The following is a 15,463-nucleotide window of genomic DNA, read 5'->3' as shown; positions in this document are numbered from 1 at the left end:
GCCACTCCGTCCATTTTTCTCATTGGCTGCTCCAAGTCCGCCTCTCCGCGATTGGTTTGCGAGAGAGGGCGGTGCGGGCTTTGATTGGCGGCCGAGGAGAAGCGGGGAGCGGGATTGGTTGGGGGCCGGGCGGGAAGGGGAGGGGAGCGCGCGGTGCATGCTGGGGCGGCGGGCGCGCGTGGAGGCTGAGGGGCTGATGGCCGCCATCGGCGTTCACCTGGGCGCTACCTGTGCCTGCGCTGCCGTCTATAAGGTGAGGGGCCGGGGCGGCCTGGGGGCGGCGTGGCCGCTCCGGGGAGGGTCCTTAGCGGGGGTGGGAGGCGGTGGCTCGCCGCTGTCTCTGCTCCCTCGGGGGTTACGCAGCGGGTGGAGCCCTGAGGGGACGCCTCTCTCCACAGGATGGTCGCGCCGATGTGGTCGCCAACGACGCCGGGGACAGGGTCACTCCTGCGGTGGTGGCCTTCTCGGAGAGCGAGGAGGTGAGGGTTCCCGTCCGCGGTGGGGGTCTGGACGGGAGGGGAGGGGAGCGCTGCCTGCTGCTCACTTCTTTTCTTTTTTTTTCTTTTTTTTTTTTTTTTCCCTCAGGTTGTTGGCTTAGCTGCAAAGCAAAGCAGGATAAGAAACATTGCAAACACCGTAGTGAAAGTAAAGCAGATCCTCGGGCGAAGGTAAGAGCACAGGTGTGAAAGGGAGGGTGAAAAGGTTGGTTTCCCCCATTAAAGCTGGGCAGTGAAAAGCAGCCTCAGGGCCGATGTTGAAGGCATTTGAACCTGGTGTGATAGGAGTTAAATTAATCTCGCACTGACAGGATGGTATGCCAGATCTTAAAAATTGAGTATATTATGAACTGCTTATTCTACATTTCATTTCAGTATGAAAAGTAAAGAGATGTGTGTTTTTTCTGTCTGAATTTGTATGTGAAAGTCAAAGTCTTAAATTCGGTAACAAATTAATCTCGCACTGACAGGATGGTATGCCACATCTTAAAAATTAAGTATATTAGGAACTACTTATTCTACATTTCATTTCAGTATGAAGAGTAAAGAGATGTGTGGTTTTTCTGTCTGAATTTGTCTGTGAAAGTCCAAGTGTTAAATTCAGTAACAAGTTGCACCAGAGCAGGTTGCTCCAAGCCCCATCCAGCCTGGCCTTGAACACCTCCAGGGATGGGGCAGCCACAGCTTCTCTGGGCAACCTGTGCCAGTGTCTCACCACCCTCATAGTTAAAAAATTTCTTCCTGAGATATAATCTGAATCTTTTTTCTTCCAATTTAAAACTGTTTCCCCTTGTCCTATCATTACCCTTCCTGGCAAAGAGTCCCTCCCCAATGCAGCATATAAGCTGCATACTTCAGTTTCTTAACTAAAGCATCTTCTTGTTAGTATAATCTGAATCTTTTTTCTTCCAATTTAAAACTGTTTCCCCTTGTCCTATCATTACCCTTCCTGGCAAAGAGTCCCTCCCCAATGCAGCATATAAGCTGCATACTTCAGTTTCTTAATGAAAGCATCTTGTTACCTGGATGTTTTCTAAAAAAAAAAAAAAACAACAAAAAAAACCTTTTCTAAAATCCACTGTGTTTTTATTTACATGAAACTGTGTACTGGTTTTGTACAGTCATGAAACATGGATGTAATGCTTACTGGGATTCATCAGTTAGCGGAGCTGTGAGAGTTTGCACTGGCAGTTACACTGATGCTGGAACTAAACCTGTTGGTTTGGGTCTTACATCAGAGATGGATCAGAACTTCTCAGTGATGACCCGGCTGTGTTACAGCTCTCACTGGAAGGAGCTGACATGACAGTGTCTGATCTGATGTTCTTAATGAAAGCATCTTGTTACCTGGATGTTTTCTAAAAAAAAAAAGCCAACAAAAAAAACCCTTCTCTAAAATCTACTGTGTTTTTACTTACATGAAACTGTGTATTGGTTTTGTTACAGTCATGAAACATAGATGTAATGCTTATTGGGATTCATCAGTTAGCGGAGCGGTGAGAGTTTGCATTGGCAGTTGCAGTGATGCTGGAACTAAACTTGTTGGTTTGGGTCTTACATCAGAGATGGGACAGAACTCAGTGATGACCCGGCTGTGTTACAGTTCTCACTGGAAGGAGCTGACATGACAATGTCTGATCTGATGAATTTCTCAGCGCTTTTGAGATGTGTAACTTGACGTTGTTAGTAAAGGAATAAGGATAGTCATCTTACTGCTGTTGTGTTATTTCAGTCAGTGCAACAAAAGTGCCACTAAAATCTTTCAATAGTGATTATTGGGGCTAGCAGGTTAAAACAATGTGTTGGTTTTTGTTTTCCCTTCTCACTATCTAGTCAGTATTTTTTTCTACTATTAGTTTGGGGAAAGGAAACTGAAAGATACGAGCAATCAGAACTGTTGTTTTTTCTCCTGTGTCAATGTATCCATAGAGTGGAAACAGGAATTTTGGTTGAAGTAGGGCTTCATATGCTGTAGATGTTATAAGGAATATCAGCAAGATGAATTTGTGCAGTTACCCTTGAGCATATGATTTATTTTGTTGGTTTGTATTTGTCTGGACAGCTCTGGTGACCCACAGGCAGAGAAATATATTGCAGAAAGCAAATGTTCTGTGAGTATCATCTAGTTTTCTCTTGTTGTTTCTCTTGTAACTGCCATCATTTTACACTTTTCTTCTAGGCATTGTTTGTGCCACATCGTGTTTGTGTTCTGTAGTGTCAGCTGTCATTGTATGAGTTCAATTTGTTGCTGTATAGAATATTTCTCTTTGTATAAAGTAGACAATGTATCTTATTCTGAGATCTGCCATTGTAATATAGTCTAACAGAAAAAATATATAATTCTTGCAATTGTCCATGATTTATTTTTTTGGTTTGTATTTGTCTGGACAGCTCTGGTGACCCACAGGCAGAGAAATATATTGCAGAAAGCAAATGTTCTGTGAGTATGATCTAGTTTTCTCTTGTTGTTCTTGGAATAACTGCCATCATTTTACACTTTTCTTCTTGGCATTGTTTGTGCTCTGTAGTGTCAGCTCTCATTGTATGAGTTCAATTTGTTGCCGTATAGAATATTTCTGTTTTTATAAAGTAGACAACATCTTATTCTGAGATCTGCCATTGTAATGTAGTCCAACAGAAAAAAATACGTAATTCTTGGCAATTCTCAAAAGGGATGATTCTTAATATATTTGAATAATAGCATTGTGATGTTTCCTAGCACTGGTAGAAAATGCTCAGATTACATCATCTTGTGATAAAAATGCTTAACCACTTGATTTAATCTCAGCATTAAATTTGGATAATACCATACTTGTTACTAGAAACCTTTTTGCAAAACAAGAGAAAAACTGTCCTGGAAAATACATTCCTAAAAAAGGAACAAGTTTTTCTCTGGTTTTTGGCTGTTTGTATTGATGTGCTTGTATAAATAGTTGTGACTTTTTTTCTTATGGACTATAAGCAGGCAAGTACTTTAGTTCTAAATGTTGCTTTTGTACTAAAGAACACTTTATAATACAAAAAGAAACACTGGAGACTTTAAGTACCTATGAATGTCACTGTCATGTCTGTTGGGTAAGACAAGGGGTCTTTGGGATTTTTTTGATAAGCATCTTGAAAGCATTTACTCTCCTGTTACAGAGCACTAGCGCAGGAAGTATTTACACAGCCTGGTGCTTTTTACTGCGAAAAGAAATGGAATTAAACATTGCTTTCTGTTAATAACCAAATAATGTATCTAATAAAGGTGTGTTGGTTTTGCTTACAGATAATTGAGAAGAATGGAAAACTTCAATATGAAATCGATAATAAGCTTATTAACCCAGAAGACGTCGCAAAACTAATTTTCAGTAAAATGAAAGGTATATAATAAGTAAAACCATAACATGTCTGTTTTTGTGTTTTAAGCTGTCGTCTTATTTTTAAGATGTGGTATATTGATTTTTTTTGCTTTTAATCAACATGTTCTGCCTATGTTTATAAACAGAAACTGCTCAGTCTGCATTGGGTTCAGATGTAAATGACGTTGTTATCACTGTACCATTTGATTTTGGAGAGAATCAGAAAAATGCCCTTGGGTAAGAGGATTAAGACTTTTCTTTTTTTTGTTATTTATCATGCCTAAAGCAGACCGGCTGGGAGACCAGCAATGGGAATTCTCCTGCTGGACTTGAGCTTGTGACTCTCAGCCAAGACATAGGGATACTTTCTTAATTGGGAAAATACGAAAGCAGGAGATTAAATTCTGACTTGGAATTCACTATTGCAACCAAAATGAAATTCTGAATCAATTGAAGTGGGAGGGAATTCTGGTATCATCAAGGATAGAATGTCATTTCAGATTCGGATCTTCAGTGTCCCCTTTGAAATGCAATCAGTTTCCCATCCCTTTGTACAACAGTACTCACCAAACCAAGTAGTGTTACATGGCTTTATTGAGGACTGTTTTCTCAGAGAGCAGATACAGAATACACACCAATATTCTACTTGCAAGTTCTTTTTGGAAAAATTTCTGCTGTAAAAGTTCCTTCATGTGAAAGCATGTAGACTTAAAGCTGTACATAACTGGTAGTGTGTATTTTAAGCCCTTATGTTTAACTGTCATGAAATACTTAAAAGAAATTTGAAGTTGGCCATAAAACATTGGTGAGCTGGGTAGTTGCAGTATGTATTAGAAAACATTCTATTGCTTTGGCATACAAGTCTCAGAATAACCAAAGTGGAGGAAACAACTTGTAGGGCAGTCCCAGGGTTACTGAAATGTCAAGAAGGCATGTAAAGGACACGTTAGCGGTGAGAGTTTGCATTGGCAGTTGCAGTGATGCTGGAACTAAACTTGTTGGTTTGGGTCTTACATCAGAGATGGGACAGAACTCAGTGATGACCCGGCTGTGTTACAGTTCTCACTGGAAGGAGCTGACATGACAATGTCTGATCTGATGAATTTCTCAGCGCTTTTGAGATGTGTAACTTGACGTAGTTAGTAGAGGAATAAGGATAGTCATCTTACTGCTGTTGTGTTATTTCAGTCAGTGCAACAAAAGTGCCACTAAAATCTTTCAATAGTGATTATTGGGGCTAGCAGGTTAAAACAATGTGTTGGTTTTTGTTTTCCCTTCTCACTATCTAGTCAGTATTTTTTTCTACTACTAGTTTGGGGAAAGGAAACTGAAAGATACGAGCAATCAGAACTGTTGTTTTTTCTCCTGTGTCAATGTATCCATAGAGTGGAAACAGGAATTTTGGTTGAAGTAGGGCTTCATATGCTGTAGATGTTATAAGGAATATCAGCAAGATGAATTTGTGCAGTTACCCTTGAGCATATGATTTATTTTGTTGGTTTGTATTTGTCTGGACAGCTCTGGTGACCCCCAGGCAGAGAAATATATTGCAGAAAGCAAATGTTCTGTGAGTATCATCTAGTTTTCTCTTGTTGTTTCTCTTGTAACTGCCATCATTTTACACTTTTCTTCTAGGCATTGTTTGTGCCACATCGTGTTTGTGTTCTGTAGTGTCAGCTGTCATTGTATGAGTTCAATTTGTTGCTGTATAGAATATTTCTCTTTGTATAAAGTAGACAATGTATCTTATTCTGAGATCTGCCATTGTAATATAGTCTAACAGAAAAAATATATAATTCTTGCAATTGTCCAAAGGGATGATTCTTAATATATTTGAATAATAGTATTGTGATGTTTCCTAGCTTTGGGAGAAAACACAGGTTACAACATCTTGTGATAAAAATACTGCGAACAGAAACAGAATTAAACATTGCTCTCTGTTAATAACCAAATAATGTATCTAATAAAGGTGTGTTGGTTTTGCTTACAGATAATTGAGAAGAATGGAAAACTTCAATATGAAATCGATAATAAACTTATTAACCCAGAAGACGTCGCAAAACTAATTTTTAGTAAAATGAAAGGTATATAATAAGTAAAATCATGACATGTCTGGTTTTGTGTTTTAAGCTGTCGTCTTATTTTTAAGATGTGGTATATTGATTTTTTTTTTTGCTTTTAATCAACATGTTCTGCCTATGTTTATAAACAGAAACTGCTCAGTCTGCATTGGGTTCAGATGTAAATGACGTTGTTATCACTGTACCATTTGATTTTGGAGAGAATCAGAAAAATGCCCTTGGGTAAGAGGATTAAGACTTTTCTTTTTTTTGTTATTTATCATGCCTAAAGCAGACCGGCTGGGAGACCAGCAATGGGAATTCTCCTGCTGGACTTGAGCTTGTGACTCTCAGCCAAGACATAGGGATACTTTCTTAATTGGGAAAATACGAAAGCAGGAGATTAAATTCTGACTTGGAATTCACTATTGCAACCAAAATGAAATTCTGAATCAATTGAAGTGGGAGGGAATTCTGGTATCATCAAGGATAGAATGTCATTTCAGATTCGGATCTTCAGTGTCCCCTTTGAAATGCAATCAGTTTCCCATCCCTTTGTACAACAGTACTCACCAAACCAAGTAGTGTTACATGACTTTATTGAGGACTGTTTTCTCAGAGAGCAGACATGGAATACACACCAATATTCTACTTGCAAGTTCTTTTTGGAAAAATTTCTGCTGTAAAAGTTCCTTCATGTGAAAGCATGTAGACTTAAAGCTGTACATAACTGGTAGCGTGTATTTTAAGCCCTTATGTTTAACTGTCATAAAATACTTAAAAGAAATTTGAAGTTGGCCATAAAACATTGGTGAGCTGGGTAGTTGCAGTATGTATTAGAAAACATTCTATTGCTTTGGCATACAAGTTTCAGAATAACCAAAGTGGAGGAAACAACTTGTAGGGCAGTCCCAGGGTTACTGAAATTTCAAGAAGGCATGTAAAGGAAATGTTAGAAGTGAAGTGTGCTACCTGGATTTGGAAGTAAAAGCAATTTTCCTAGCAAGATGTGGTGAAATAAAGTACCAAGAACTTTTAATGCCACACTTAAAGATAAGTGATGAAGTTTGGTTGAGGGTGGGGTTTTTCATCTTCTATTTTAGGGGGGAGGGTTTGCTCTTTTTTACAGGGTTTGTAGGCTGATACATCAGGGTTTTCTTTGACAATGAGCACGCAGCAGATAGAACTACCTGAAGAATGCAGCAGCAAGAATAACCAAAGTGGAGGAAACAACTTGTAGGGCAGTCCCAGGGTTACTGAAATTTCAAGAAGGCATGTAAAGGAAATGTTAGAAGTGAAGTGTGCTACCTGGATTTGGAAGTAAAAGCAATTTTCCTAGCAAGATGTGGTGAAATAAAGTACCAAGAACTTTTAATGCCACACTTAAAGATAAGTGATGAAGTTTGGTTGAGGGTGGGGTTTTTCATCTTCTATTTTAGGGGGGAGGGTTTGCTCTTTTTTACAGGGTTTGTAGGCTGATACATCAGGGTTTTCTTTGACAATGAGCACGCAGCAGATAGAACTACCTGAAGAACGCAATAGCAGCTGAACTTGTTGATACCTTTCTTTTTCCAGTCTTTGTTCATGGCATGCTGTAGCCAAGTTCTGAGTTGGTGGCACGTGTAGTTCAGATGAAATCTTAAGACCGTGCGTGACTATAGTGAAATCATTAAAGTAAAATGAAATGCTGTTATGCCTTTATCACAGGGAAGCAGCTGCAGCTGCTGGATTTAATGTTATGAGATTAATTCATGAACCGTCTGCCGCTCTCCTGGCTTATGGAATTGGCCAAGATTCACCCACTGGGAAAAGGTAAAATCCTAATATTTTACTTCTTAAATTTAAGCTGCTGAACTTAAATCCTGAGAAATCTTAAATGAGGGAATTCTATGTTGCCTTAGCAGTCAATAGAAAATTAATGATTTGAGGCTTGTTTTTCTTTTTTCTCTCAATAAAGCCAATAACAAATTAGAAGATGTAAATCCGTAGTGTTTTAAATCCTTTTGTTCTGTTGGGTGTTTTTTGTTTTGTTTCAATTTTTCGTGGTTTTTTTAGAATTGTCTTTAAAGATTCTGCTTGCTCTTTAATGAGCTGATTGGCTTGAAGAAAAAGGCATCCCTTAAATGTATTTTGGCATAGCTGTGGTTTTTTTTTTAATTGTGGGAGCTGGGGTCATTTTGCGTATGCTGAAAGAACTAAAGCCCAGTCCTGGGTTCAGTAGGTGCATTGGGTTTCCCTTATGAATATTCACATAATTCACAAGATTTTCAAAATAGCAATGACTGATGCCAGTGCAAACAGATGTGTTGTCTTTTTTCTTCTTGGTTGGTCTTTTTTTACCCTTCTCATATAATTCCTGCCTGTAATTTTGAATGTAATGTTCGTTTCCCAGTTGTGTTATAGGAAAAATGTTGACTGCTCTCACTGTATGAAATAGATTAATTTTGTCCTTCAGGGAACGTTGTCAAGTAATCAGTGGTACTAAGTTGCATGAAATACAAACACCCCAAATAAAATTCTTTTAAGAAAACTGATTAAAACCTGCAGTATGTGATAGGATGGTCATCTTTTTAGAAAGTGTCAAAGTAAACATAATTTTAGATGGCTTATTAATGCTACTTTTTTTTTTGACGTGGCAGCAATGTGTTGGTTTATAAACTTGGTGGAACATCGCTTTCTATCACGGTCATAGAAGTAAACAGTGGAATATATCGTGTGCTTGCTACAAACACAGATGATAGCATTGGCGGCGTTTGCTTCACAGAAGCTCTGGCACAACACTTAGCTTCTGAATTTCAGAGGTAGGTTTTGAATTCCAAGCATGTTGCTGTTAGGACAGGAACTTCGTTATCTGATGCTTGCTTTCCAAAACAAACAAAAAAGAATTCATGTCAGGCTGTCGGATTAGCAGACTGTCTGCGAGTGAAATGCCTCAAAGATATTAAAGGAGCAGTCAGTTGTTGGGGGCCAAGGAGGAAGACTGGGAAATGCTCGGGATTGGGTAGATGTTGGCTGAAGTTGGTGTTGAGGGATAAGGGATCAGCTGTGAAACTGTTCTGGGTGATGTATGTGACTACGGGCTGCTGATGTCCTTTCAGTCACAAGCTTTTGGGGTGGCAAGGAACTCACCTGTCTGGGGTTTCTTTGGTTTTCTTGTTGGTGTGTGGCAGAGCTTGGGTCATCAGGCTGAAGTCTCTGTGGCACGTTCATCTTACAATGAACAAAAATAAAACATAAATAAAAATAAATAGTGAATTACATTAGCTGTAATGATCTTGAGGTGGTCAGTTGCATAGTAGCACAGAAGGAGACTTTTTAGATGAAACATACTATTTTTTGGCATGTCTAATGTTCTAATGTCATCTTAGCCTGTGGTTAAAATTTGTAAACTTGCAGGCCTTTTCCTGCTGTTCCTTGCAGTCACTTGTATGATTTGCTCAGCTGAGAAACTCTTTAGAAAAGACTTAACTCTGTGTGATAAATATTAATGCCTGAGCTCAGGGTGACTCTCACAGTGTTCTTTAGTTGAAATTGAAATAGACACTTTTATTCTTTGCGAGCTTTCAATTGGCATTGTAGATAATACTAAAATGTGTAGAGAAAAAAAATTGATATCTTTAATCTATTATTCCTTTCAGAAAGTTAGTGTTACTGCTCAAATGCCTACCTTTCTATACTGTTATCTCTCTTGGTGTTTTTTTTGTATAGGTCTTGTAAACATGATATTAGAGGAAATCCCAGAGCCATGATGAAGTTAATGAACAGTGCTGATATTGCAAAGCACTCGTTATCAACCCTGGGAAGTGCAAACTGTTTTGTAGATTCACTGTATGATGGATTGGATTTTGATTGTAATGTGTCCAGGTAAAGCAAATCTTGAATATTTTATATAAAATGATACTTGAAATCTAGGTGGTAATTAAGGTATTCAATAAGCTTTGCTTTTTATTTTTTTTATGGCACTAATATTAGAAAGAGAAGATAGAAGACCAACTTGCTTTGTTCCATATTGATGATTCTGTTACGATGTGTTCTCTAGTAGGTGGGGTGGTAGCACTAACAATGTTGCCCAAAGGTTAGGAAAAAAAGTGCAAAAAGGCACAAGGAGGACACCGTCCCCAATCTTTGGTGTCTGGTTATTGATGAAAGGGGAATAAAAACTGTAATTACTGAAGGTGGTTCATCCCTGTGTGTTAATGGTTTTGTTACTGGATTTTCCTTAAAGAAGAGCAGACTTTTGGACTCTTTGATTTAAATGAGCTTCAGAGTGATAGAAGTCATGGAAGTCTTTGTTGCCTCTTTTTGGCAGCTGGAGTAGATGTTTTCTGTCTTCTTGTTCATGCTGCTGTGTCCTCCTCCCAAGTCTTTTCTCTCTTAGGGTGATCTCTTATTAAGAAGTTTAGCTGATTTTAATTTCTTTTCTAGTCAGCTCAGTTTTGGGTAAGAATGCTAATCCTGTGGACTCACGTTGCAGAGGTTGACTTGCTGTATTCATACAGAGTAAAACTTCCTTTTCAGGCTTGAAAGAGCCCAAAGCATGCACCAGTTTGTTTTTCAACTTGCTTAAGTACCTACTCCCTGTGTGCAAAGAGGGACACAGCTTGATTTGCCTCTGAAAATTCAAGAGGCATGTTTGAGTCTGTGTCTCCATTTTAAAGGTGATGAAGCAGTTCCAGCATTTTTTCTTTTTTTCCCACATATGAGTCAAGACAATAATACTGTGTTTTCTCTAGAGTACGCTGAAGAATGAATGTGCATTTCATGTGGGTGTTAATGATGGAATCGATGGCACAGATATCTCAAAACAATAAAAATCACATCTTCAAGATGAATAATTGGGAAATAAGATATTTTTTTACTGTTTTTAAAAACTTAGTAGCAGATATAGCTAGAGAAACAAAATATGTTCTAGAAGTGATTGTTCTTCTATTTCAAGTATTTCTCTAATGGATGAAATGACACGTCTTTTTTTTTTTTTCCTCTTTTAGGGCCAGATTTGAACTTATCTGTTCTTCACTCTTTAGTAAATGTGTAGAAGCAATTAAAAAGCTCTTGCAGCAAGTTGGATTTACAGCAGATGATATTAATAAGGTAATAATAGGAGTCATTTGTCTCTAGTACGCTTTATAACTCCACAAGAAGAATATTTTCAGGGCCTGTTCTCTTTGCAGACTGAAATTATTTCCTGAGTTCGCTGAGTCCGAGCCAAAAATGCTTAAAGTACATAGACTCAAGATCTTTAGAAATCCTGTGTTTGCTTTGATTTTGGTTATTTAAACTTAAGTACAAAGTAGTTTCAGAATCAATGCTGTGTTTTTACTACTACATATTGAGTAAACAGTAGAGGATTTGGTGTGTTTGTGTAACTTGGTAGAGCAGAGGAGTAGTTTCTTTAGTATATAGACTTTCTTCTGCCTTCACTAAGTTTTGGATGGGGTTTGCAGACACTTCTGAAGAAAGCCTGAGTTTTGATGGTTTTTTTCATTACGAGTTGAACAAATTGCTTAGTGTCTACTTGGTGCCCATGTTTGTCCTTGTCAGCTTAAAAAAAATGTAGGAATGCATTAGATGCCAAACTGTAGAATGCTTTAATACCAAAGATAGTAACTTAAGCAGCAAATATTAATATTTTCATCCAAATGTCTTTTTTGCTTTGGTATGAGGGAATTAGCTTCATCTAACCTGTGTGTGGCAGATAGTGCTGTGTGTGTTGCTGATGGAGTTGGCACGTGAATTCTGCAGCAAAATTTAGCTGGTGCTTTTAATGATACTTGATGCTATTTCAGACTCTCAGTGCTTGCTGTGTCACACCTGAGTTTCACTGGCAGAATAATGAAGTAGCCCAGGCCATTGTTCAGAGAAGTCTTTTGTTCTCTAATGGTGGTATTTTTTGGTGGCCCAGTGTGCTGTTCTCACAGGTCTTAATGCTTGAGAGAGGAGACACAATATAAATGTAAAAAAAATGAATCTAATCTACAACTTTTATGTTTTACATGAAAAAAGGTGGGAATTAGCTTTGTTTCTAGATCTGGTTGATCTCGATGAAGTTACTGTAAGATAAGGGTTTGAAGAGATTTTTCTTGCACAAGCTCAGTAAGTGATGGCTGGGTGTCAGTGACCAGGATTTGATACTGGGGCTGATGCCATGTAGTGTCCCTGTTAACCTGTAGGTGCACAATGGTGAGCAGCACAGGTTACAACATGAAGAAATCTTAACGAACTTGTAGTGTGAGGGTGATCAAACACTGAAACAAGGGCCCACAGAGTCCGTGGAATCTCTGTCCATGGAGATAAGGTCCTGAGCAGCCTGTTGTAACTGGACCTGTTCTGGGCAGAAAGTTGGATTAGATGTCTGGAGATCCCTTCCAAGTGCTACTTTATGATGAATTCCTCAATTTTTAAGAAGTTACTTCATCTAGTTGATGCTTACTTTAAGAAACACTTTTTCAATGTACCATTTCAAACTTGCAAGATATTTATACATATACAAAAGCAAGAGAAGTCAAGCAAAGATGGCATCAGTTTTTCTTTTAACAATTACAGATGGTAAAATATCCCAGAGCAGTTTGCATTTCTGTGTTGCAGGTTTTGACCTGTCTGTTTTTATCTGTCAGAAGAAAGATTTGAAATCATTAAGGCATGTTTTCCAGGTAGTTCTGTGTGGTGGGTCTGCTCGAATCCCAAAGCTACAGCAGCTGATCAAAGACATTTTCCCAACTGTGGAATTGCTGAATTCGATTCCTCCAGATGAAGTTATTCCCATTGGTGCAGCCATAGAGGCAGGAATTCTGCTAGGGAAAGAGAATCCTTTGTTGGAAGAAGAAGCACTCTTTATTGAGTGTTCTGCCAAAGATATTCTTCTGAAGGTAAGGCTAAAATGATTTAACTTAAAAAATTTTACTGCTGTAATGAATATACAGCACTAGTTACACACAATTGATGTTAGGTAAGGCTAAAATGATTTAACTTAAAAAAATTTTACTGCTGCAATGAATATACAGCAATAATTATGCACGATTGATGTAGAATTCTGCTAGGGAAAGAGAATCCTTTGTTGGAAGAAGAAGCACTCTTTATTGAGTGTTCTGCCAAAGATATTCTTCTGAAGGTAAGGCTAAAATGATTTAACTTAAAAAATTTTACTGCTGTAATGAATATACAGCACTAGTTACACACAATTGATGTTAGAGAAACAGTGTTGTTTTATTATTGGATCTACAGATTAGCTGTAAGTGGTAATTTAGGTTTATTAATAAAAAATTGACAGGAAAAACTGCTTGATTTTTAAGGGGAGATTGTGTCTCAGCTGCGTTGTAACAGCTGGACTCTTGCATTTATTTCTAGGAATTTTTTTTTTAATTGCTTTGATGGTAAATGTGGCAGAGAGAATGAATCTTAACAGTGTTGTTTTATTATTGGATCTACAGATCAGCTATAAGTCGTAACTTAAGTTTATTAAAAAATTGACAGGAAAAACTGCTTGATTTTTAAGGGGAGATTGTGTCTCAGCTGCGTTGTAACAGCTGGACTCTTGCATTTATTTCTAGGAATTTTTTTTTTAATTGCTTTGATGGTAAATGTGGCAGAGAGAATGAATCTTAGATTTCTTTTCTCATGGAGTGCTACTCTAACACTTCCAGCTCACTGAAGTACTTAAGAGAAAGGCATGAACTTTTTTTTTCCTTTTTTAAAGGGAGTAGACGAGTCAGGGGCTGACAAATTCACGGTGCTATTTCCATCAGGGACGCCGCTGCCGGCTCGAAGGCAGCACACCCTGCACGCTCCTGGAAACACCTCTTCTGTCTGCCTTGAGCTGTACGAGTCACTGGGGGAAAGTCCCGTGAATGAAGGAGGGAAATTTGCACAGGTTGAGTATATACACATTCATACACACATTTAATATTAACTGCTTGGAAATCAAGTGGATCTGAAAAAGTTTTATATTTTTAATATTTTTTCTGAAAACAATCCCACCCCTACTAAACCTTCTTGTTATAAAATTAGAATGACTTGAGTCTCTAAGGAAACAGCCTTTAAGCGTTCTTCCAGCAATGTGTTTTTGAAGAATTGAAGCACTTCTAAAGAAATCAAAGTTTCCCTTTTGAATTTCTAAATGCCTGTCGGGGTTTGACACTTGGCACAACTGTAGTCAGTAGGGATCATAACCGGTTGTTCCAGTAGTGCACATCTCCAACATTTTAGAAATAAAACTGCTGGAGGTGGTGATGGAGGTGCTGTTGTACATACTGTTGATTAATTCTTGAACTTTCTAAATGGGACAGGATCTTGCTATTAAATACCACATCTGATTTTTCACAGTGGTAAGATGATTTCGTTAAATCCTCACCCGATGTAAAGATATAACTCAGGACTCAACCTATTGAGAGAACCCAGCTTGTTTGAAAGAGAGGTGATGTGCTTACCTTGGCTTCAGGGCACCTAAAGCACCAGGGAGGGGGCAGGTATGGCTGTAATGGATGGAATACTTGAGAAAATTGTTATTCCACCTTATTCCTGCCCAAAGATCTGTAAGGGAATGGGGAAAGGATGTTACCTAATAATTAGAAAACTGATTCTAAGGAACATGCTCGCCTCTTAATGGGGTCTGTGGGAGTTGGTTGTAGGTACTCCAGCTATCTTGGTGATAGACCCGGAAACAAACCACTGAAATGGTAGTGCAAATAGCTAAAAATACACAGATTTGCACTATGGATGAGTGAAGCCTTTTAGGGCATGCTTTGATTTTTGAATTATTGGTATGAGAGGCTAAACAGCATGAATTGCAAACCTTAGATGTTGGGTCACTTCCATTAAACTGCTGTGCAAGGGTTTAGAGAACTTGATTATAACTTAACATTTGATTATATTTTTTTTCATAAATAGATTGTACTCCAGGATTTAGATAAGAAAGAGGATGGCCTACATGACATACTAACTGTTCTCACTATGAAAAGGTACCTGAAATTATTTGTTGTTCTGCTGTTTAACTTGCTGTGTCACACTCGCGACAAGCAGCCTGTTCCTTAGTTACATTCTCTTGAATGTTTAGTTTTGTGTTGAGAAATTCCAGCAATTTCATTGCTTCCAGGGCTGTGTCCTAGCAGGGGTAAACTCTGTAGGTTTTATACAGTACTTTCTGTGCTTTCATTGTTTGATTCCTAAAGAAATAAAGCTTCAGAGTTGTATAAATAATTTTGTAGCAACTTTTGAACTGTTGATCAGTTTACCAGTGCTTGAGAGCAGTCAGAATCTCAAACTTCCTGTGGAACGGGTCGGGTAGCTCTGAGCCCACGCTCCTAGGAAAAACACAATTAAAATCTGTCTTTTTACAGAATTACCTGGTTCTTACGGGAAAATACAAAGTATCTTATGGGCGGGGTGGGGAATGTGGATGACACAATATTGAAGAAATTTCTTTAACTTTCTTAGGTCTTAATAGGAGTGGTTGGGCTCATTTGAAATAGTCTGAATAGTTTATAAAGATACCAGAAGGTGGAATTCTAAGTAGCCAAAGTATGTTTATCTTCTGAGGATGAGGGGGCGGTGAGGGCTTTGATTGGCGGCC

The 15,463-nt window shown here is 38.4% G+C and overlaps 1 protein-coding gene across 1 annotated transcript; it reads left to right on the top strand.

Moving 5' to 3' along the window:
- Window positions 1-172: 172 nt before the first annotated feature.
- On the top strand, window positions 173-15,158 carry LOC106901090 (heat shock 70 kDa protein 14-like). The gene is given in 14 exon segments (XM_014963430.1): window positions 173-253; window positions 399-479; window positions 586-668; window positions 2,560-2,608; window positions 3,766-3,859; window positions 3,985-4,075; window positions 7,606-7,710; window positions 8,538-8,699; window positions 9,607-9,762; window positions 10,887-10,989; window positions 12,549-12,764; window positions 13,592-13,765; window positions 14,782-14,862; window positions 14,864-15,158. Coding segments are annotated over 14 exon segments (1,536 nt in total). The 5' UTR covers window positions 173-196; the 3' UTR covers window positions 14,948-15,158.
- Window positions 15,159-15,463: the final 305 nt, after the last annotated feature.

Source organism: Calidris pugnax, unplaced genomic scaffold, assembly GCF_001431845.1.
Source record: "Calidris pugnax isolate Ruff unplaced genomic scaffold, ASM143184v1 scaffold44, whole genome shotgun sequence".
NCBI lineage: Eukaryota > Metazoa > Chordata > Aves > Charadriiformes > Scolopacidae > Calidris > Calidris pugnax.
Note: the sequence above shows the minus strand (reverse complement) of the source record. Positions and strands in the feature narration are given on the sequence as shown.